Source organism: Vanessa cardui, chromosome 14 (assembly GCF_905220365.1).
Source record: "Vanessa cardui chromosome 14, ilVanCard2.1, whole genome shotgun sequence".
NCBI lineage: Eukaryota > Metazoa > Arthropoda > Insecta > Lepidoptera > Nymphalidae > Vanessa > Vanessa cardui.
The window spans coordinates 3,046,309-3,064,874 of NC_061136.1; the positions used below are offsets into that span (position 1 = coordinate 3,046,309).

The 18,566-nt window shown below is 40.6% G+C and overlaps 1 protein-coding gene across 13 annotated transcripts in view; it reads right to left on the reverse strand.

Annotated features, from left to right (window-relative positions):
• Window positions 1-93: 93 nt before the first annotated feature.
• Window positions 94-18,566, reverse strand: part of LOC124535200 (ankyrin repeat and KH domain-containing protein mask) — a 38,558-nt gene continuing 20,085 nt past the window's right edge. For 5 of the 13 annotated variants that reach the window (XM_047111308.1, XM_047111307.1, XM_047111306.1 and 2 more), the window contains 32 exons: window positions 18,429-18,513; window positions 17,784-18,175; window positions 17,244-17,363; window positions 16,757-16,963; window positions 16,279-16,442; window positions 15,800-16,007; window positions 15,418-15,660; window positions 15,031-15,303; window positions 14,753-14,921; window positions 14,145-14,382; window positions 13,353-13,485; window positions 13,055-13,155; window positions 12,018-12,234; window positions 10,930-11,076; window positions 10,643-10,768; window positions 10,289-10,437; window positions 9,410-9,562; window positions 8,175-8,291; window positions 7,147-7,296; window positions 6,588-6,771; window positions 5,671-5,803; window positions 4,995-5,191; window positions 4,344-4,487; window positions 4,019-4,105; window positions 3,777-3,935; window positions 3,319-3,448; window positions 2,712-2,800; window positions 2,446-2,625; window positions 1,880-2,005; window positions 1,363-1,539; window positions 904-1,113; window positions 94-782 (listed from right to left, as the gene is read on the reverse strand). In XM_047111308.1, the coding sequence (XP_046967264.1) occupies window positions 756-782; window positions 904-1,113; window positions 1,363-1,539; window positions 1,880-2,005; window positions 2,446-2,625; window positions 2,712-2,800; window positions 3,319-3,448; window positions 3,777-3,935; window positions 4,019-4,105; window positions 4,344-4,487; window positions 4,995-5,191; window positions 5,671-5,803; window positions 6,588-6,771; window positions 7,147-7,296; window positions 8,175-8,291; window positions 9,410-9,562; window positions 10,289-10,437; window positions 10,643-10,768; window positions 10,930-11,076; window positions 12,018-12,234; window positions 13,055-13,155; window positions 13,353-13,485; window positions 14,145-14,382; window positions 14,753-14,921; window positions 15,031-15,303; window positions 15,418-15,660; window positions 15,800-16,007; window positions 16,279-16,442; window positions 16,757-16,963; window positions 17,244-17,363; window positions 17,784-18,175; window positions 18,429-18,513 (5,235 nt within the window). In that variant the 3' untranslated portion in view covers window positions 94-755. Of the gene's footprint in view, window positions 783-903; window positions 1,114-1,362; window positions 1,540-1,879; window positions 2,006-2,445; window positions 2,626-2,711; window positions 2,801-3,318; window positions 3,449-3,776; window positions 3,936-4,018; window positions 4,106-4,343; window positions 4,488-4,994; window positions 5,192-5,670; window positions 5,804-6,587; window positions 6,772-7,146; window positions 7,297-8,174; window positions 8,292-9,409; window positions 9,563-10,288; window positions 10,438-10,642; window positions 10,769-10,929; window positions 11,077-12,017; window positions 12,235-13,054; window positions 13,156-13,352; window positions 13,486-14,144; window positions 14,383-14,752; window positions 14,922-15,030; window positions 15,304-15,417; window positions 15,661-15,799; window positions 16,008-16,278; window positions 16,443-16,756; window positions 16,964-17,243; window positions 17,382-17,783; window positions 18,176-18,428; window positions 18,514-18,566 lie in introns of all 13 variants that reach the window. The other 8 variants (XM_047111315.1, XM_047111309.1, XM_047111313.1 and 5 more) reach the window with 6 other exon arrangements.

Here is an 18,566-nt window from a genome sequence, read left to right on the forward strand (position 1 = left end):
ATTTACTTGATTATGTTTCTGTTTTTTGGGAAGTGTAAATATAAGAGTAAATAATATGGCTTCTATGTGAGGACCTATTCAAGAACACACTCATTATGTTTCAATAACGGTTTATTTGCCTAGAACTTACCGCTTATCCTGCTTTAATCATATTCGAGACATTGTAAGTCCTCGGTAATAATTTACTTATAATATAATACACATTACCCAAATAAACCTAATAAAAAAAGAATCATTGAAAAAACAGGTGGTATTATTAAAAACACCAGTGGTTACAGTGCATCAATATATGATATTTAATCTTCATGTACAAGCAAATTTATTATTACACGTTTAATAATCCGTCACGGTCTGCGAGCGTACCTTTCAACGAACTCAATATCGTATGCCATAATATAGTGTAAAATATTTATAACAGAGGGCGCGCGTAGCGATCGGAATCACATTCCAAGCGGCCTACAGGCGAGTGCCGCGACTACGCTCTACAGCTACAGTCGGCGCGAGCGGCAGTAACAAATAAAACTACATCCGGCTCCCCTCACGTGTCTCATTATAATGAATCGTTTAATGCTCACTTCAGTCGATCGTACAGTATAAGTAGTTCTCTTCTCGATAGGACATTTTCTCTATTATGTATATAGATAATCTGTATAATATAATTCTTTCTCACTAATATCTACACCGTTTCCAAGGGTTACAATTATATATAATCCTCGTGGGATAGGTCCGCAGGCGGAGGCGCGGCTGTCGGCGCTCTAGTGGCTCCACTTGCTCCAGGCCTGCTGCAGAAACAAAATTATAATAATTAACCAATTTGAACTAAAATTCAGGACTTCAGTTACTGCTGAATCAATTGATACCAACGTGGAATTTGAGGCGGTAGCATAGTAGTTTCGTGTTCACCTGTTTATCGGCGGCGTGATGTGGCGGCTGGTCCCAGTGGTGGTGGTCTGGTGGCGGTAGGTATTGAAGCGGCAACGTATGTATCATAGAGAGTGCGGCGGCGGTAGCGGCGCCCCCCGCGCCCCCTCCAACCGCTCCGGCGCCGCCGTATGCTTCTGCACCCACGCCTACGCCCACACCCACTCCAACGCCGCCCATGCCCATGTTTTGCTGCAGCGCAAATATTGCCTTTAATAGTCATCGTTTTGTTAGTACACGTTATTAAGAGTTTGCCTCGTTCATTTAGTGGCTAGAATTAAAGCCACAGATCCGATTCTAGGTTCAAGCCCCAGATTGGTCTAATAAAAAGGTATTGAGTTTTATGTGGGAGTGAGATAAATAGAGAGAGTGAAAGAAACTCTCATACATAGGTATAATCAAAATCACATGAATTTGTAACAAAATAAAACCAATGTATACTTGGTATCTGTCGTGATCGGTGCGGTGGTGGTGGTGCGCGTGGTGCCAGTCGTCGGGAGCTGTGAGTTTCCAGGCCCGCTCGGTACCGATGGGTCGCGGCTTACGCTCCTCTTCTTCACCCCACGCGCCCACACCACCCACACCCACGCCCACACCTACGCCGCGGTCCATCAGCGACTGTGGAAATACGAGTTCAAAACCACATTAACTTCATTTATTCCAAAATTTTACATAACGAATATGATACCCGACAATTTATGTAATTTTTTTTAAGACAAAGATATAAAATGGAAAGTAAGGGCCTGTAACTAATGCCGCCATGCTGGTCTAATACAGTTTCAACCACTAGTAGCAGATTTTCATTTATGTAATGTAGTTTGCATCACAATGTTTTCTTTCACTAGAAAATTTATCAAAAAAAAAAATTAAAACGTATTCTTTACGGTTAAGATAAACTGTGCCGCCTCCCACGTTACTGCGATTTAAATAAAAAAAAATTGGTTCCAATGATACTTACAAAATTCTGACTGACCTGGTAGGGGTGGTGCGTGGCGTGAGGCGCGTGCGACATCTTAGGCGCGCTCTGTGGGTACATGGCCAGCATCGAGCTAAGGTTGCCACCGCTACCACCGGGGAACAGTTGCTGTAACAAAAACATCAAGTTTTATTTAGTTCTTAAACGTATAGTAAGACACAAATTAGATGTAGCATCGGAAAATGCAATGGATTGAAAATAAAACCGATTACTGCCGATTTACACAACCAATAGAAATAGCTCCATATCGCGCCATTCGACGCTATTCGTCGCTATAGATTCACGCGTCAGAGAAAACAACTGTATGTAAATCGACGCGTCAAATTGACGAATATATTAGGTCATATGATATTACAAGTTATTACGTTTGTGCAAAGATCATATTCGCGTGAGAAATAAATATTGATAATTTGGGATAGCGTACTTAATTCGGATGTGATCGGTTTTACGAATTTTGCCGATGCGACATCTAAGTTGTGTCGTACTATACTAAAACGGAATTACTTTAGCGATATATATTTGGACACTAAATTATAATAATGTCGTACCTGCGCTGCATGCTTGTGCTGCTGTTGCTGTTGCTGCTGTTGCTGTTGTTGCTGCTGCTGCAGCAGTGGATGTCGCTGAGCAAAGTCTGGCGCTCGTGGATTCAAACGCGACACGCTCTCCACGCCCACGTAGCCCATTCCCAGCGCAGACACGCCTGACACACCACTCGACATGCCCACCTGCTTACACACGAACAACATCATTATTGGTTATATATAAAAGGGAAAATAAAGCCACAATACTTATTATTTTAAGTGATACTTGCCATCATATTGTGTCCATTACGGGAATTGTCTTGATAAATAGGACCGTTTCTGCTAAGACCACTCATATCCATTGCATTCACCGCATTGCCTGGGAATTTGGTAAAGATTTTACTTCGCAATTAAAGAGTATGACGAATTTTGACTTTTAACAATCGCTACCGACGGCAACAATGAATATTGCAACTGAAATGTTTCATTTTATCATCAAGTTGATATATTGTTTTATATAAATATATATTATGAATAAAATTACCACTTAACAAAAGTAATGTAATGTCACTTAAACAGATTAATTGTTGCTCGGCATGATCAAATTTTTTTGTAAATGTTCCGACGTCAGTATATATTTTTTTTTATGGTATAGGTTGGCGGACGAGCATATGGGCCACCTGATGGTAAGTGGTCACCTTCGCCCATAGACATTGACGCTGTAAGAATTATTAAATATTCCTTACATCGTCAATGTGCTACCAACCTTGGGAACTAAGATGTTATGTCCCTTGCTCACTCACCCTTCAGACCGGAACACAACAATACTGTTGTTTGGCGGTAGAATAACTATTATAATATATTAAATGTTATCGTGTTTCGTGTGGTCAAGCTTACCGATGGGCATCGGGTGGTGGTAGGGCGGCGGCGGCGGCGGTGGTGGTGTGGACCCGTGCGAGGACGTGCGCGAGCAGGGCGAGCAGCCTCCGCCTCCGCCGCGATAGCCCGGCGCCTTACTAGCATCGGCCTGTATATAAACATAATCGACAATTGATTTATGATCTTTTCGAATGAGGTATCAAGAAATTTGAGTGATGCTTTGCAAAATCGCTGGAGAGATATACGCTCTAGCCTATTACTATTGTGGAGAGATGCATTTCGATGAGGAAGACGTACAAGTTAGCTCGTGTTATATAAAAGTTGAGATGTTATGGTTGCCAGTGGATTAATAATTCAATGACCAAATATCGATCATTATTTCATCATTTTTTCTCTGACATGTGCTGTCACATAGTGCTGTTTTTTCAAAGTTGTCCTTTAAAGACTACGTTAAAACTAATTTATATGTAGCCTACCTGCGGCGGCATCGGGTCGACGTTGTGGGGCTCGGCGGCGCCCCACACGGCGGCCGCGCCCACCGACAGGTCTTTGAACAGCGAGTACTCCTGTGCGCCGCCGCTGCCGCTACCCGCGCAGGGCCCGGACGAGCTCGAGCAAGGCACGTTAACGGTCGCCTGTTACATATCACCATTAGTATATGCCATATATTAAAAAAACATATATTGTAAAAATTAATTAAACAATGCTATTATTTTACCTGTGGTGTTGTATTGATGTGAAGAGCCGAAGAGGTATTCACTGGGATGTCTTCGTTACTCCATGTGCTTGAATTGTCTGGGCTTAGCTGGAAATGATAATAAATGTTATCAATACATACTTGACTTACAGTTTCTAAGTTTTTGTGTTTTAGGATAGAAATTAACGCGTGCACAAATAAATTGATCCAATGTCGAACATAATTAATAAAGAACGAATTTTTACTACGTACTAGTTTTATTTCATTAAAACCTTTAATAAACGAAATCCAACAACGGTAAAAAACAATAACATATTGCCATGACCCAACAAGTTCGATCGTTTACCTGCAACGCATCAGTATGAAGTCGAACAGGGCGAGACTCATCTTCAATCTTAGCGGGTGGAGAATCTCTCGCTTTGAGCGGAGAAGCTCCTCCTGCGCTGACTGCACCGACAACCACGTTGCTGGGAGCTGGGCTGCCCACAACCTAATACAAAATGAGGATTCATAAACACATCATAGTCATAGGCGGATTCCGGGCATTAATATAAATTAGAAATATAAAAGTATAGCACGACACAAATTAGATGTAGCCTCGGAAAACGCAATGGAATGAAAATAAAACCGATTACTGCCGATTTACACAACCAATAGAAATAGCTCCCTATCGCGCCGTTCGACGCTATTCGTCGCTATAGATTCACGCGTCAGAGAAAGTAAGTGCATGTGAATCGACGTGTCAAATTGACGAATATATTAGGTCATGTGATATTACAAGTTATTACGTTTGTGCAAAGATCATATTAGCATGAGAAATAAATATTGATAATTTGAGATAGCGTATTCAATTCGGATGTGATCGGTTTTACGAATTTTGCCGATGCGACATCTAAGTTGTGTCATACTATACATTATTTTAAAAAGTCAATTTATAAATCGACAGACAGACTACAAATGTAATGTTAGATTACTTATTATCATGATTTCTTTTTACCTGTGGCACGGGTCGCGGCTTGGTGTCAACGGGCGGTGTGGCGGTAAGCTTGGCGGCGAATGTGTGGCTCCGGGCGCCGACGATGGCGCCGGTGTAAGACAGTGCGCCCGTCTTAACCGCGCTACTGGCGGAGCTAGCCGCAATGCTTGTTACGGTGCTCGGCGCACTCGATACGCGCTTCTCCGGTAGCGTTATCGCTGAAAATAAATTACATGGTTTTTATATTAAAGAGCAGAGATGGCCCAGTGGTTAGAACGAGTGCATCTTAACCGATGATTGCGGGTTCAAACCCAGGCAAGCACCGCTGATTCATGTGCTTAATTTGTCTTCATAATTCATCGCATGCTCAGAGGTGAAGGAAAACATCGTGAGGAAACCTGCATGTGACAAATTTCATAGAAATTCTAACACGTGTGTATTCAACCAACCCGCATTGGAACAGCGTGGTGGAATACATATGTTCCGAAACTTCTCCTTAAAAGGAGAGGAGGCATTTAGCCCAGCAGTGGGAATTTACAGGCTGTTGTTGTTGTATATATTAAAGGCAATATTTTTACAACATGAAATCAATTAAAATATATGTCGAAGGTATCTTTATACAGTTAACTCCATGTTCCAAATAGTTGGATTAGTGCGTCGCTCGTCCATAATTCCATGAGTATGAGTATTAACGTACGTTGCGCATGCAGACGCGGCATGGGCGGGCGCGCCTGCGGGTGCGGCTTGGCGGCGGCGCGGCCGGGCGGCGTGGCGCGGCTGCTGCTAGCGCCCACCGACGTCACTCCCGCGCTCACGGCGACGCTGCTCGTCTGACGAACGAACAGATATTTGACGTTACAATTTTATGAATACGCTTTAGAAAAGCAGTTTTTTTTAAAGCAGTGTTCATCAAAAGTTTGGATGAATACTTAAAATTAACATTCAAATCTTTTGTCTGTGGTTGACTAACTATACCAATAATCAATTAAGAATATAATATATATATATGTAATACTTCACATACCGGCTGTCTGCGTAGTTAATATTCGCATTATAATTACATTATTCCAAAAAAAGTAGAAAAAAAATATTACGAGTGGTAGATGATAGATATAGGGGATATATTTAAAAAGGTAAAGTATGCCTTTTAAATTTTTTTACATGCTATTAAAAACCATGTGATCAAAGATGTTATGCATCTCACTTTTGCTTGCTTTCTCAGTTTGTAATTGAAAGAGAATCTATTTTAGTATGAAATTTGAGAGCTGAGATGGCCCAGTGGTTAGAACGCGTACATCTTAACCGATGATTGCGGGTTCAAACCCAGGCAAGCACCACTATATATATGTGCTTAATTGTGTTTATAATTCATCTCGTGCTCGGCGGTGAAGGAAAACATCGTGAGGAAACCTGCATGTGTCTAATTTCATCGAAATTCTGCCACATGTGCATTCCACCAACCCGCATTGGAACAGCGTGGTGGAATACGTTCCAAACGCTCTCCTTAATGGAAGAGGAGGCCTTATCTCAGCAGTGGGAAATTTACAGGCTGTTACTTTACTTTACTACTTTTATGAAATTTGCCAGTATTAGTGATAATAGATTAGTAATTACCTTGGCGGCGGGTTGCTTGTGCGCGGCCGGCTTGGCGGCGTGCGCGTGCGGGTGCGGGTGCGCGGGCGCGGGCAGCGCGGGCGGCAGTTTCGCTCGCGGCAACAGCTGCGCGATATCCGCTTCAGGGTCGCGGATCATGGCTGCGATCAGGTGAGCCGCCTGCTTCGTCGCCTCCGATGACCCTCTGCGGACCGCACAAATTGATGGTTATATATTGAAAATAATATTTATTTTAAATAAAACTAGTTATACCGGATTTGAATCGCGTATATTAATTATTTTTGGCATCCCGACGATTCGAGCAATTTACAGCGTTCGTGGTCACGGGTAGACTGTCTACCAGTGACCACGAATTACGCGATTCAAATCCGGTATAACTAGTTTTATTTAAATGTGTAATAATCGCGAAAATTTAAGACAACAATAATATTTCTATTTAGATAATCAACAATAACAACATGGAAATGGTATGATTGACTTCTAAAAAAAGATTGGTCATTATTTTGACACATGTTACATGTAAACTTATTGTTATCAACAAGAGAAGCAAGTGACTAACTTGATAGTGATGATGCGTTCGCCCTGGCCCTTGACCTGCTTGTCGACCTCGATGTGCGCGCCGGTGGCGGAGCGGATGGCGTTGATGTTGGAGCCGGCGCGTCCGATAACGCGCGATATCGCGTGCGCCGCTACTGACACCTTCTTGCATCTGTTTATTTTTTAACATTTATTGATTTAGTTACAATTAATTTTTACTTTTACTTTTTTTTTGTTTACTGTTGTACAGATTTTCTTGTTTATGTAAATTGAGCCGCTTTGGCCCAGTGGTTAGAACACGTTAATATTAACCGATGATTGCAGGTTCAAACCTAGGCAAGCACCTCTAAATATTCATGTGCTTAATTAGTGTTTATAATTCATCCAGAACTCGGAGGTGAAGAAAAACATCGTGAGAAAACCACCAACCCGCATTGGAACAGTGTGGTGGAATATGTTCCAAACCTTTTCCTCAAAGGGAGAGCCCAGCAGTGTGAAATTTCAGGCTGTTGTTGTTGTTGTAAATTAAGCTTGGTTAGTCATTTAAGAGATTACACTCAGATATAATGAAATATATAATACTAGCTTTTGCCCGCGACTTCGTTCGCGTGGACTTCAGGTTCGTCCCGTCTAGTCTAGTAATCGCTTAAAATCGCTTCGTAAATAAGCCATTATTTCTCGTACAAAGTAAAGGATAAAAAATGGTTATTGTGGGTTATTCCTAAGAGATAAACATATACCATCGTCCATCACGGACTTTTTTGTAGACCTTTTTAAGTTGTACAATACTGTAGTACATTGTTTTGATCTATCTTGTAGGATTCAGTCAGCGTTTGCAATGTAAGCGCAAAAAAATGTGTTTTTTTTACGACCTCACATTAGAAACCTCAAAAATTGTAGCCTATGTGTTATTCTGATGTATAAGCTATATTGTGGTAAAGTTTCATTCAAATCCATTCAGTAGTTTTTACGTGAAAGAGTAACAAACATCCATACATACAAACTTTCGCCTTTATAATAGTAGTAGGATTAAATGTATGTACAACTCACCCCGGCTCGAGTGTGGAGAGTGTCTGCACGCTGGATTTGCGCACGACCTCCTTCCAGCCGTCCTCGCGTCTGGCTCCGCTTCCTTTGGGGGACGTGCTCTTGTTGTCGCCCTCCCATCTGCGCATAGAATAACAATAATATAAACTCCATCCCTCTAAATTAAAATACATGGTTCTGGAGGTCAAGGACCTTAAATCATGGACAAAAGATAATACTTAACATATTACTTTTAAGATTTTTCGTATAATAAATAACATATTTTTTTAAACCTTAGAAACCCATATATATGATATATTCTTGTTGTAGACTAAAAAAACATATGGAAAGTTGTGATATTTATAAAGTATGTTATTTTAGGTTACTAAATTAGGCGAAAAAAAAGTATGTAAATGAGCTAAACGCCAAAAAAAGTAATGCATTTTCTAGTTTAATGTATCATGTATGTATCAATAACATTATAATTTGTCCCAATAACCATTTGTCAATGTCATTAATGTTTAAATAAAATTTAATTAGGAAGATAATGTTTCGTTATTTTGAACATGCAAATGTATATGTATTTATTCAGAACAAATTAAAAGTATGGCATGCAAAGTTTTAGTTACAAGATGTGACTATTTTCACAGTTGATTAATTTCATATTTTTAGTATTTATTCCATCATAAATATAGCTTGGGTAGATCTGTTATTTTTTCTTCTCTTTTACAGACATTACTACTATTTCTTACAGAACATCATTTTCATAGCAAGTCCATTGGGTAAGTACCACCCAGACGTCAAATATTCTTCCAAGTGTAAATAATAAGTATTGCTGTGTTTCGGTTTGAAGGGTGAGTGAGCCTGTGTAACCATAGGGGCAAGGGACACAACATCTTAGTTCCATAGGTTTGTGGTGCATTGACGATGTAAGGATGGTTGATATTTCTTACAGTACAAACGTCTATAGGTACTGACCACTTACCGTCAATTACTAATTATTTAAAATAATAAAAAAAGTAGTTGAATTGTTAAAAACATAAAATATAATCTATGGACCAAGCTTTGTTTTAAATGCGGAATTCTTGTATATCCATCCATCAACGAAAAAAATTAAATTTAAGTTATATTGTTTATGTAATAAATAAAACATACTATATTATTGTCACCTATAAAAATTCTTAGCTTATGTAAAGCCATATCAGCCCTCATGTATTTCAATGCAATAGTGTAGGTAATTATGATTGTGTATAACTTACTGATGGCTAGTGTGAATCTTTTTATTTTTATCGGTAGCATCATCATCTTTGTCCACATTGTGCCTACTGGACTCAAACACTTGACTCTTACGAGAACAATTCCCGTATTTAACATTCTGTACTGTGATGCTCTTTGCATCCTCCTCTGGTTTTCTGCAACAATTTTCAATATTCTTTAACCCCCAGTACTCCAAGCTAGAACTATATTATGTACTATTGTTTGTATTAGTTATTTAATAGATATAAATATTCACTTATTTGGTTATTAATTTTATGCAACAAAAAAAACAAAAGTATGCTTTACTAAGTAGCAATAAGTCCATGCAATTACATGTTATCTGATAAAATAATTAAATGAAGTAAACAAAAATCAGAACACAGGATGATGATTCATTTGTGTCATATAAAGATCATAAGATATAACATATTGCTGATCCACTATAGATCATATGGATGGTTGACTTTGCATTATTTCATTATGGATTTATGATTACAACCACAATATTTTTAATGTTTGTTGTTTTAGTCCATACAATCAGCTACCAAATACAAACAGCACCTTATAAGGTACTTAGGCTGCTTGGTGCAATTAATTTTATTACAATTCGTAGATTTTTGTTTATAAAACAAATTAAGCTAAGCTAATATTTTTAATTTTATCAACCATGAATAAACAGGTCGTTAGGCTATTTCCAGGGTAGATTTATTTTTGTTGCACTAGTACATTTAGTTGTTATATATAAAGACATTTTCCACAGAAATCCATACTATGGTCTGCATTATTTATTAATGCTTGAGGTAAAATACAAGAGTTAATCCTATTGATTTATACAAAAACCCTAGACTGTCTGAGTATACATGTCGCACTATTTTACTCACTTTTCCTTCTTTTCAGGTCGCCGCTCAGGCGCGGCGGGCTTGACGGGTGTCGCAGGAGGAGAGCTTGGAGCTACGTTCTCTTTCTCTTGTTTCTTATCTGGTTTGCTTGGTGTTTCTTTCTCTGGTTTCGTCTCTATTTTCGGTTTGACCTGTAGTAAATAAGTAAACAAATGCTGATACATCATACTATTGTACAGATATAAAAAAAATATTAAAGTAAGGATATACTTAATGGATAGTATTGTAATACTTAAAAGAGGTATTACGACATAATAAACGAATTATTTACTCTAACGTTAGGATTATTAAATTTTCTTATCTGTTACCATAATCATTATTATATAATTTGCTTACTTTGTCCGGTTGCTTCTTAGGCGGCGGCTGCTGCGGCGCGGAAGGGGCCTTTTCCTCTTTCTTCTTTTTCTTGCATTTTGCGCTCTGCGCAGGTGGTACTTTTACATCCGATGATGAACAGGAACCCTGGGATGATATTTATTAGTCACATATAAATTTTTTTTAGAAAATTCGAAAACATTTATTGTATAGGTATTGGATGGAATAGATTATATATATACTAAGCTGCTAAACTGTATATATTATAGTAAAAAATGCGAATTCCCTCCACGTGTGAGTACACGAACCTGTGAGTTGGCGTCGATACCGGAGTCTCCCTCCTCCCGCGCGGCGGGCTCATCGTCGCCCTCACCGCCTTCCGAACATTCGCCGAGCGCTTTCTCGCAGTATAATGAGTTTTTTTCGTTTTCCGCTTGGAGTTTGCGTCTTTCCTCCTGGTAAGGATATTAACAAGTAAAAACATGTAGTTTAATATGAAGGTTTTGAGTAACGTATAGAAACTCATTATTATTATAAATGAAATATCTAACAGCATCAAAGAATTTTAACTTGTCCAACTACTATTACAAGTTTCATGACAAAATCTGTTGAATGATAAATTCAGAGTACTTTTATGAGCCTAGTAGAATAAATATAATTTTGTTTTTGACGTGACAACGTCTTATAAATTGGTTTGCCGGGTGACACTTCAAGAAAATGCGTTACGCTCCGCTCACGTTATGCGCTCACAATGAGAGCGAGTGAGAGGCACGCGTCCCTTCCACTCGGGCATGGTTAGCCCGCCTAAGAGCGAGAGAAACAGACATAAAAAGTCGTTGTTTTTGAATTTAATTAAATAAATGTTTTAAATTGTTACTATTATTTCATCCTTCTTCCTACTATACGAATGAATATTCACATTAAAATTATTTTACCACTCAAAGTCGTTGTCACGTAAAACTTTCGCCCGTATACCGACTTTACAGGCAACCAATTTCATTTTTTTTAATGTTTATGTTGTCTTGTATAATAAAAATAAAATACACAAATAATTAATTAATTTATATAACATAATTTATAAGTGGTGGCTACATCACTAAGCAAAATGTATCATGTCCATGGGTGGACACTATTTAGAATTTAACAATAATATAATATGTAGGTACTCGGAATATAATAATGCTATTGGAAGGGAAGTCGCAATTTGCGTATATTTATAAAATACATTACCATTGTATAAGGTCTGGACATATACCACTATGCTCCTTTAATACAAGTCGGTGAAGAGACGGAGTGGGTACCGCTGGTTATTTATTAGGTATTCCGGTGCACTTAGCTCTGCTATGTTTAAGGTTCCGATATATTTTTTTGTTATAAAATATAATCGTTAATGTACCTTCTTCTCGAGCTTCTTCTTCTTCTTGCGCTCGCGGCGGCGCGCGGCGGCCTGGCGGCGGCTCTCCTCTCGGCAGCGCTCGGCGTCGAGTTCCTCCAGCAGGATGGTTGCGTTCTGGTTGGCGCGGGCCGCCTGCGTCTCTTTCGCCGCGCGGATCACTCGCACGCACTCCTGGCACTTCTCCAGCAGCTCCTTGTCCGATATTGTGCAAATATACCTGTGGGCAGACATTACGCACTTATATGAGACAACATCACATACATTACTCTGATCCCAATGTAAGTAGCCGATGCACTCGTGTTATGGAAATCAGAAGTAACGACGGTACAACAAACACCCAGACCCTAGACAACATCGAAAACTAATGGTAATCTACGTCGACTCGGCCGGGAATCGAACCCGGGACCTCAGAGTGGCGTGCCCATGAAAACCGGTGTACACAACACTCGACCATGGAGGTCGTCGACTTATATACGATTCCTACTATTTTTTATCTGTTTATTTCAGAATTGAAAATTGTATGTTTTTTAATAACATTTCCTCAATATTACTCCTTTTGTAGCGGTATGAATATCGTAGTATCTATAATACTAGATATTAAAATTATATTAAAAAAATGAAACTTGGTACATAAAATAATATACCAACATTCAAATTACATTGAGCTGCGATGGCCGTGTGGTTAGAACGCGCGTATCTTAACCGATGATTTCGGGTTCAAACCCAGGCAAGCACCATTAAATGTGCTTAAATTGTGCTTATAATTCATCTCACGCCCGGTGATGGTGAAAAACATAGTGAGGAAACCTGCAAGTGTCTAATTTCATCGAACTTTTGCTACATGCATTCCATCAACCCACATTGGAGCAGCGTGGTAGGATACGTTCCATACCCTCTCCTTAATGGGACAGGAGGACTTGGCCCAGCAGTGGAAAATTTACAGGCTGTTACTTTAACTGTTACTGTTACAAATTACATTATAAACTGAAAAACAATGATGACAATAATATCAGTCAAGTTCAAGAAGCTTTACTAACCTTGTCATTTCCTGGTCGGAGGGGAACTGCGTCACGACGCCGACCATCCATTTGACGACTTTAGTATGACCCTTGCGGAAAGCGGCCATTAGGCAAGATACCTGTAAAGTATTTTACAAAATGTAATATATATCAAACTAATTTTCAATCATGTATACATTGTAAATTTGTTCTCTTTAAACTATGTCTTCATATACACATTATACTTAGTAAATGTTCAAATAATTATATAGTTCAGATCAATATCTGAACTACATAATTATTTATAAGAAAACGAGTAAATAAATATGAATGTTACCTTTCTATTGTCCTGTGAGTCAATATCCGCTCCAGCTGCGTAAAGCATTTCTACAACGGCGAGGTGTCCTCCGTTTGCTGCCAGCCAGAGCGGGGAGTTGCCTTTCTTATTCTTTACTTCCACTGCCGCTCGTCTGACAATCACAAAGATTCCATGTAATGAAGAGAACAAAGTGTACTGTGTGAGTCAAATCGATTTTTAATTGTATCTATCCGTTATTATGTCACATATATAAATGACTAGAAGTCGCCCGCCGCTTCGTTTGCATTTTAGGGAGTTGGTTGTCATGTATTTAGCTAAAAAGTAGCCCTTTCTTGTAGTTCAAATTTGCTAAGAAATTTCTTTAAATTCGGTTCAGCGGTTTGGTCGTGAAAGACAGACAGATAGAGAGAGTTACTTTCACATAATACTAAAACTGATTGAACAACATTGTTCTGCACAACATTAGCCCTTAAACATATTCATGAATATATTTTTTAGATATCATTTCAAGTGGTAACTTTATTGGATTATAAGGCCCGTCAGACATTTGCATTGATACTGACTAAGATCTCGTCATTGTCGTTTGTGGTCCTGATCACATAGTCATCAACTATAGCAATGCTCGTAATCGTAGTTTGTTATGAATGCAAGTGGTAACTTCATTAGATTATAAGACCCTTCAGACATTTGCATTGATACTGATTACTGACTAATATTTCATCATTGTCGTTTGCGCTCCTAACCACATACGTAGTCATCAACTATAGCAATGATCGTAACCGTAGTTTGTTATGAATGCCTGCGACGCACCTCTGCAGCAGCAGCTCGACGAACTTGGTGTGCCCCTTGTCGGCGGCGATGGTGAGCGCGGTGTCGCGCGAGGAGGGCACGGGCGGCGCGTTGACGTCGGCGCCCTTGTCCAGCAGCACGCGGCCCACCTCCACGTAGCCGCCGCTGGCCGCCTCCATCAGCGGCGTGAGGCCCGTCTTCGCGCGGTGCTCTACGTTCGCCTTGCGGTCCAGCAGCAGGCTCACGACCTCGTGCCGACCTGGTTTCGGATGTTTTATTTTACTATTATTGTAAATCATAATTATTATAAATGAAATATCTTACAGCATCAATGAATTTTAACTTGCCCTACTACTATTACAAGTTTCATGACAAAATCTGTTGAATGATTCCTCGTTTGATTTGTATTTTTTTATTCGAATTTTATTGTCGTGTCTTATTTTATGTATATGTACTTTAAGTGAATTACTAAATTTTTTAACGTCTCAATGATCAGATTAATAACCAGTCAATAGTACTTTAGACATCATGCGGCAACTTATCATTTTAGGATATTCACTTGTTCATTTTGTAAAATAGTGCCACATCATATAAAAACTGTATTAAAAATAAGAGAACGATCTGGTTACCTTGGAAGCAGGCGAGCGTGAGAGCAGTGTTGCGATTGGTCTCGATCTGCGCGTTAATATCTGAGCCGCAGTCTAGCAGCAGCCGTACAGCCGCTGTGTGACCATTCATGGCAGCCAGCATTAAAGGAGAGATGCCCAATTTTGACCCCGTGCGAGAATTTATCTCCGCCTGTTATATAATGTAAAAATAAATTATAATAATCACTTTTGCTTTGTTATAAAAAAAACCGTACAATTTTTCATATGAAATAATGTTATATTCAAAGTAATTTAATGACCTGGTGGTGCAATAAAAGTCTGATAATGTTGACGTATCCGCCCGACGCGGCCAGAGACAGCGGCGTGTAGTCGGACACGTTGCGGTGCTCCTTGTTGGCGCCGCGGCTGAGGATGAGCTCCACCACCTCGTAGCGGCCGCCGCTACACGCCAGAGACAGCGGCGTGTCCTTTGTACGCTCCGACTGAGCCTCGATGTCCGCACCGTGGTTGAGGAGTATTTCCACTATCTTTTCGTGCCCTGCAGTCGCCGCCAGGATGAGGGGAGTAAAACCCTGCGAATGAAAACATTGATAAGTATATAACTTGATAAATAATATACGAATAATAATTTCGATATTTAAAATCAATCTTTTTTTTTTAATATCGACGACATATCGCTGCCATACCTTCTTGTCGCGGTGTTCGATGTCTGCGCCGCGAGACAAGAGCAGTTCGACGAGGTCCTCGTGGCCACCGGTGCAGGCGAGCGTGAGCGCAGTGTCGTGGTTGGAGTCGGTCTCGCCGTCGACGTCCATGGCGGAGTAGGCCGCGGGGGCGGGCTGCGGGGGAGTGGCGTGAGCCGCGTGCGCGCCGTGCGCGTGCGCACCGAACGCGTCCACCCGGGCTCTCGGCCCACCCGTGAACCGACCCTAAGAACGATAAATTTTATTAAATAAAGGTTGACAAAAAAGAAATATTAGAAAATTTACGTGAGTTTGGTTTGCAAAATACCATGACAAACAAAACCGAACTCATCCGAACTCACATGTCTTTAAAAATATTGTATACCTTCTTCTTAAGAGCAGCATTATTGGCATGATGGTGTTGATCTCGTTTGGAGTGGGGCTGCGCTTGTGGTGGAGTGACTGCGGCAGGCGCGGCCAGCGGAGTGCCAGAGCCTACCGCACCCACTGCGCCTACCGCTCCTGCGGCGCCCACTGGGACTAACCCGCCTACACCGGCTACCCCACCCGCCGCCGGACCAAAGGTTGACGACCTACAATTTAAAACACGAATACTGAATATTATTAATACTTTTACTTTATTTGCTTTTTTTGCAACATTTTGATAGTGAACATGTATCACGTGTACTATAATGGAATACTAATACTTTTTTACTCTTCCAGATCAAAATAACGTCTATAATATAACTAAACAAACATACTTGCAATACATATAAATTATATTAGCTGTACTATAGAACTTCGCTTGCCCTGGTATGAAATAACCTTTTCTTGTTGGTCTCGTGTTAACTACAACTTGCTTACCTATAGTCGTCGTAGGGCAGTGTTGGAGGCGGTAGTGCGAAGTGAGGTTGCGGATCGAGGGGCGCGGGCGCGGGGACGGGAGCCTGCGCGGGTGAAAGGTCGGAGACGTCCATAATACCCGAGGGGGACGGTGGACGCGCGCGGTACTGGCAGCCAGCTCCGCCCTGTTTAAGAAATGTATCAACTTAGAACAGATACTTTCACATCAACAAGCTGTAAATTTACCGCTAGACTAGACTAAGGCCTCCACTTCGTTTGAAGAGAAGGATTGGAGGGTATTCCACCACGTTGCTCCAATGCACATGTGGTGGAATTTCGTTGAAATTAGTCATATGTAGTTTTGTGAATCATGGTCATATAAATATGATTTCCTTTACCACCGAGCAAGAGATGAGTTACAGACATAAATTACACATACAATTACAGATACTTTGGTATCATCTATCAATAAAATAACAATACTGATAAGGAAACTAACCGGGAGGTCGTGGTCCCGGGGCCAGTCGGCGGCGAACGCTTCCTCGGCGGCGGCCAGCAGCAGGCGCGCGCGTCGCTCGTCGCCCTCGTCGCACTCGCCCTCCGCGTCGCCGTCCGCGTCGCCCTCGCCCTCACCCACCGCGCCCTCCTCCGCGCTCTCCTCCCCGCATTTGCCCGACAGAATCTCGTGAGACTTCTGTTGCATCACCTAAGAAATGTAGCCGGTGTTACTTTATTAATTAATTTGATTATCTATAGACAGTTTCCAACGTTGACAAGCACTGATGATTATTTTTATTTCAAACATTATATTTCAATGTGTACACTTTCACAGCAACAGCACGCTTTTTACGGTATATTTTATTTCGTGCAATGTTCACCGTTAACATGAATAATCATTTACTATATACCTGATGTTATACACCTGGGTCGCAACTATTGTATACAAAGCGTGTTTTAAGATTCGATTAGACAATGGTCAACTGTACCTGCAGCACGAGGGAGCGCAGTTCGTTAGGCGGCAGAGCGACAAGCGACGGCACCTCACGCTGGAGGTAGGCTAGAACCGCGCCGAGCTCGCGTGCTTCGACTGACCCACCCTCCTCCGCCTGGGGACGATCATATTCCTGGTAAATTTAGGTTGGTAATGTTTCAAGTTTTGATGTCTATAGGCGGTTGTGCAAATAGGTCACAGACAGTGCCTTTATATTAGTCGGCAATGCGCCACCAACCTTAGAAACTGAAATGTTATGGCTGATGTGCCTGTAGTTACACTGATTAGCTCACCCTTTAAACCGGAACCCAACAATAATTAGTATTGCTGTTTTGGGGTAGAATGTACGAGCGGTTGGCTCATAGCGAGACAGGCTTACACAAAGCCTTAACACAAAGTACACTGTACAACATGAGCTATTCATGTTGTACTCAGTGTTAAGTATGCGCTAATCGTCTTTAGATTTATTGTTTAACTTGTCACTTTTAAATTTAAAAAATAATATGAGAACGATCAATGCATCTATTCTCATTACCTGTGGTACATATGCTTCTGGCCTCTGTTGCATTTCTTGCACATATTGTTGCTGTTGCTGCTGGTGTTGTTGTTGTTGGTGTTGCTGCTGCTGTTGCTGCTGTTGTTGTTGCTGTTGACGCTGTTGCTGATGCTTTTTCTGCTGTAGCTGCTGCTGTGCCACCAGTTGCTGCCATTGCTGCTGTTGTAACTCTTGAAACTGTTGCTGGTAGTATTTAAAGATATTATGAAATATTTCAGGTCTTAGAGACTGAATGCAATGAATTGGAATATATAAATAGGAGACTAGTACCTGATCGATGTCGGCGCTGAGCTGCTGCGCGGGCAGCGGCGGCTGCGGCGGCGGGTAGGGCGGCGTGGCGGGGGCGGGCGACGCGCCTGTTTCGTGCATTACTACGCATTATTATTCACGTTTTACGTCACATTTCGATTTTCAAATAAGTCCAGAGAGACTTTTATTTTATTTTTTCAAAAAGCTCCCATTCTATTGTCTTTGCTGAATAGTAATTATAATAAAACGTAAACAGGTACTATTGCATTTGATACAAAGTTAAGGTAAAATATTAACCGTTCTGTTACTCATATATTATTAATGATAATTATGTGAAATACATGTTAATATATAATTAAATTATTGGTTTCTTACCGGACGCTTCGGCTAACTCAAGCATATTCCTCTCGGTTTCTGGCAATGAATCATTTCGAGGTTGACCTGCTAGAGCTTCAGGTCTCTGAAAAATTTCATTTTATTTAATTATACAGGACTAAAGCACAATACAAAGCT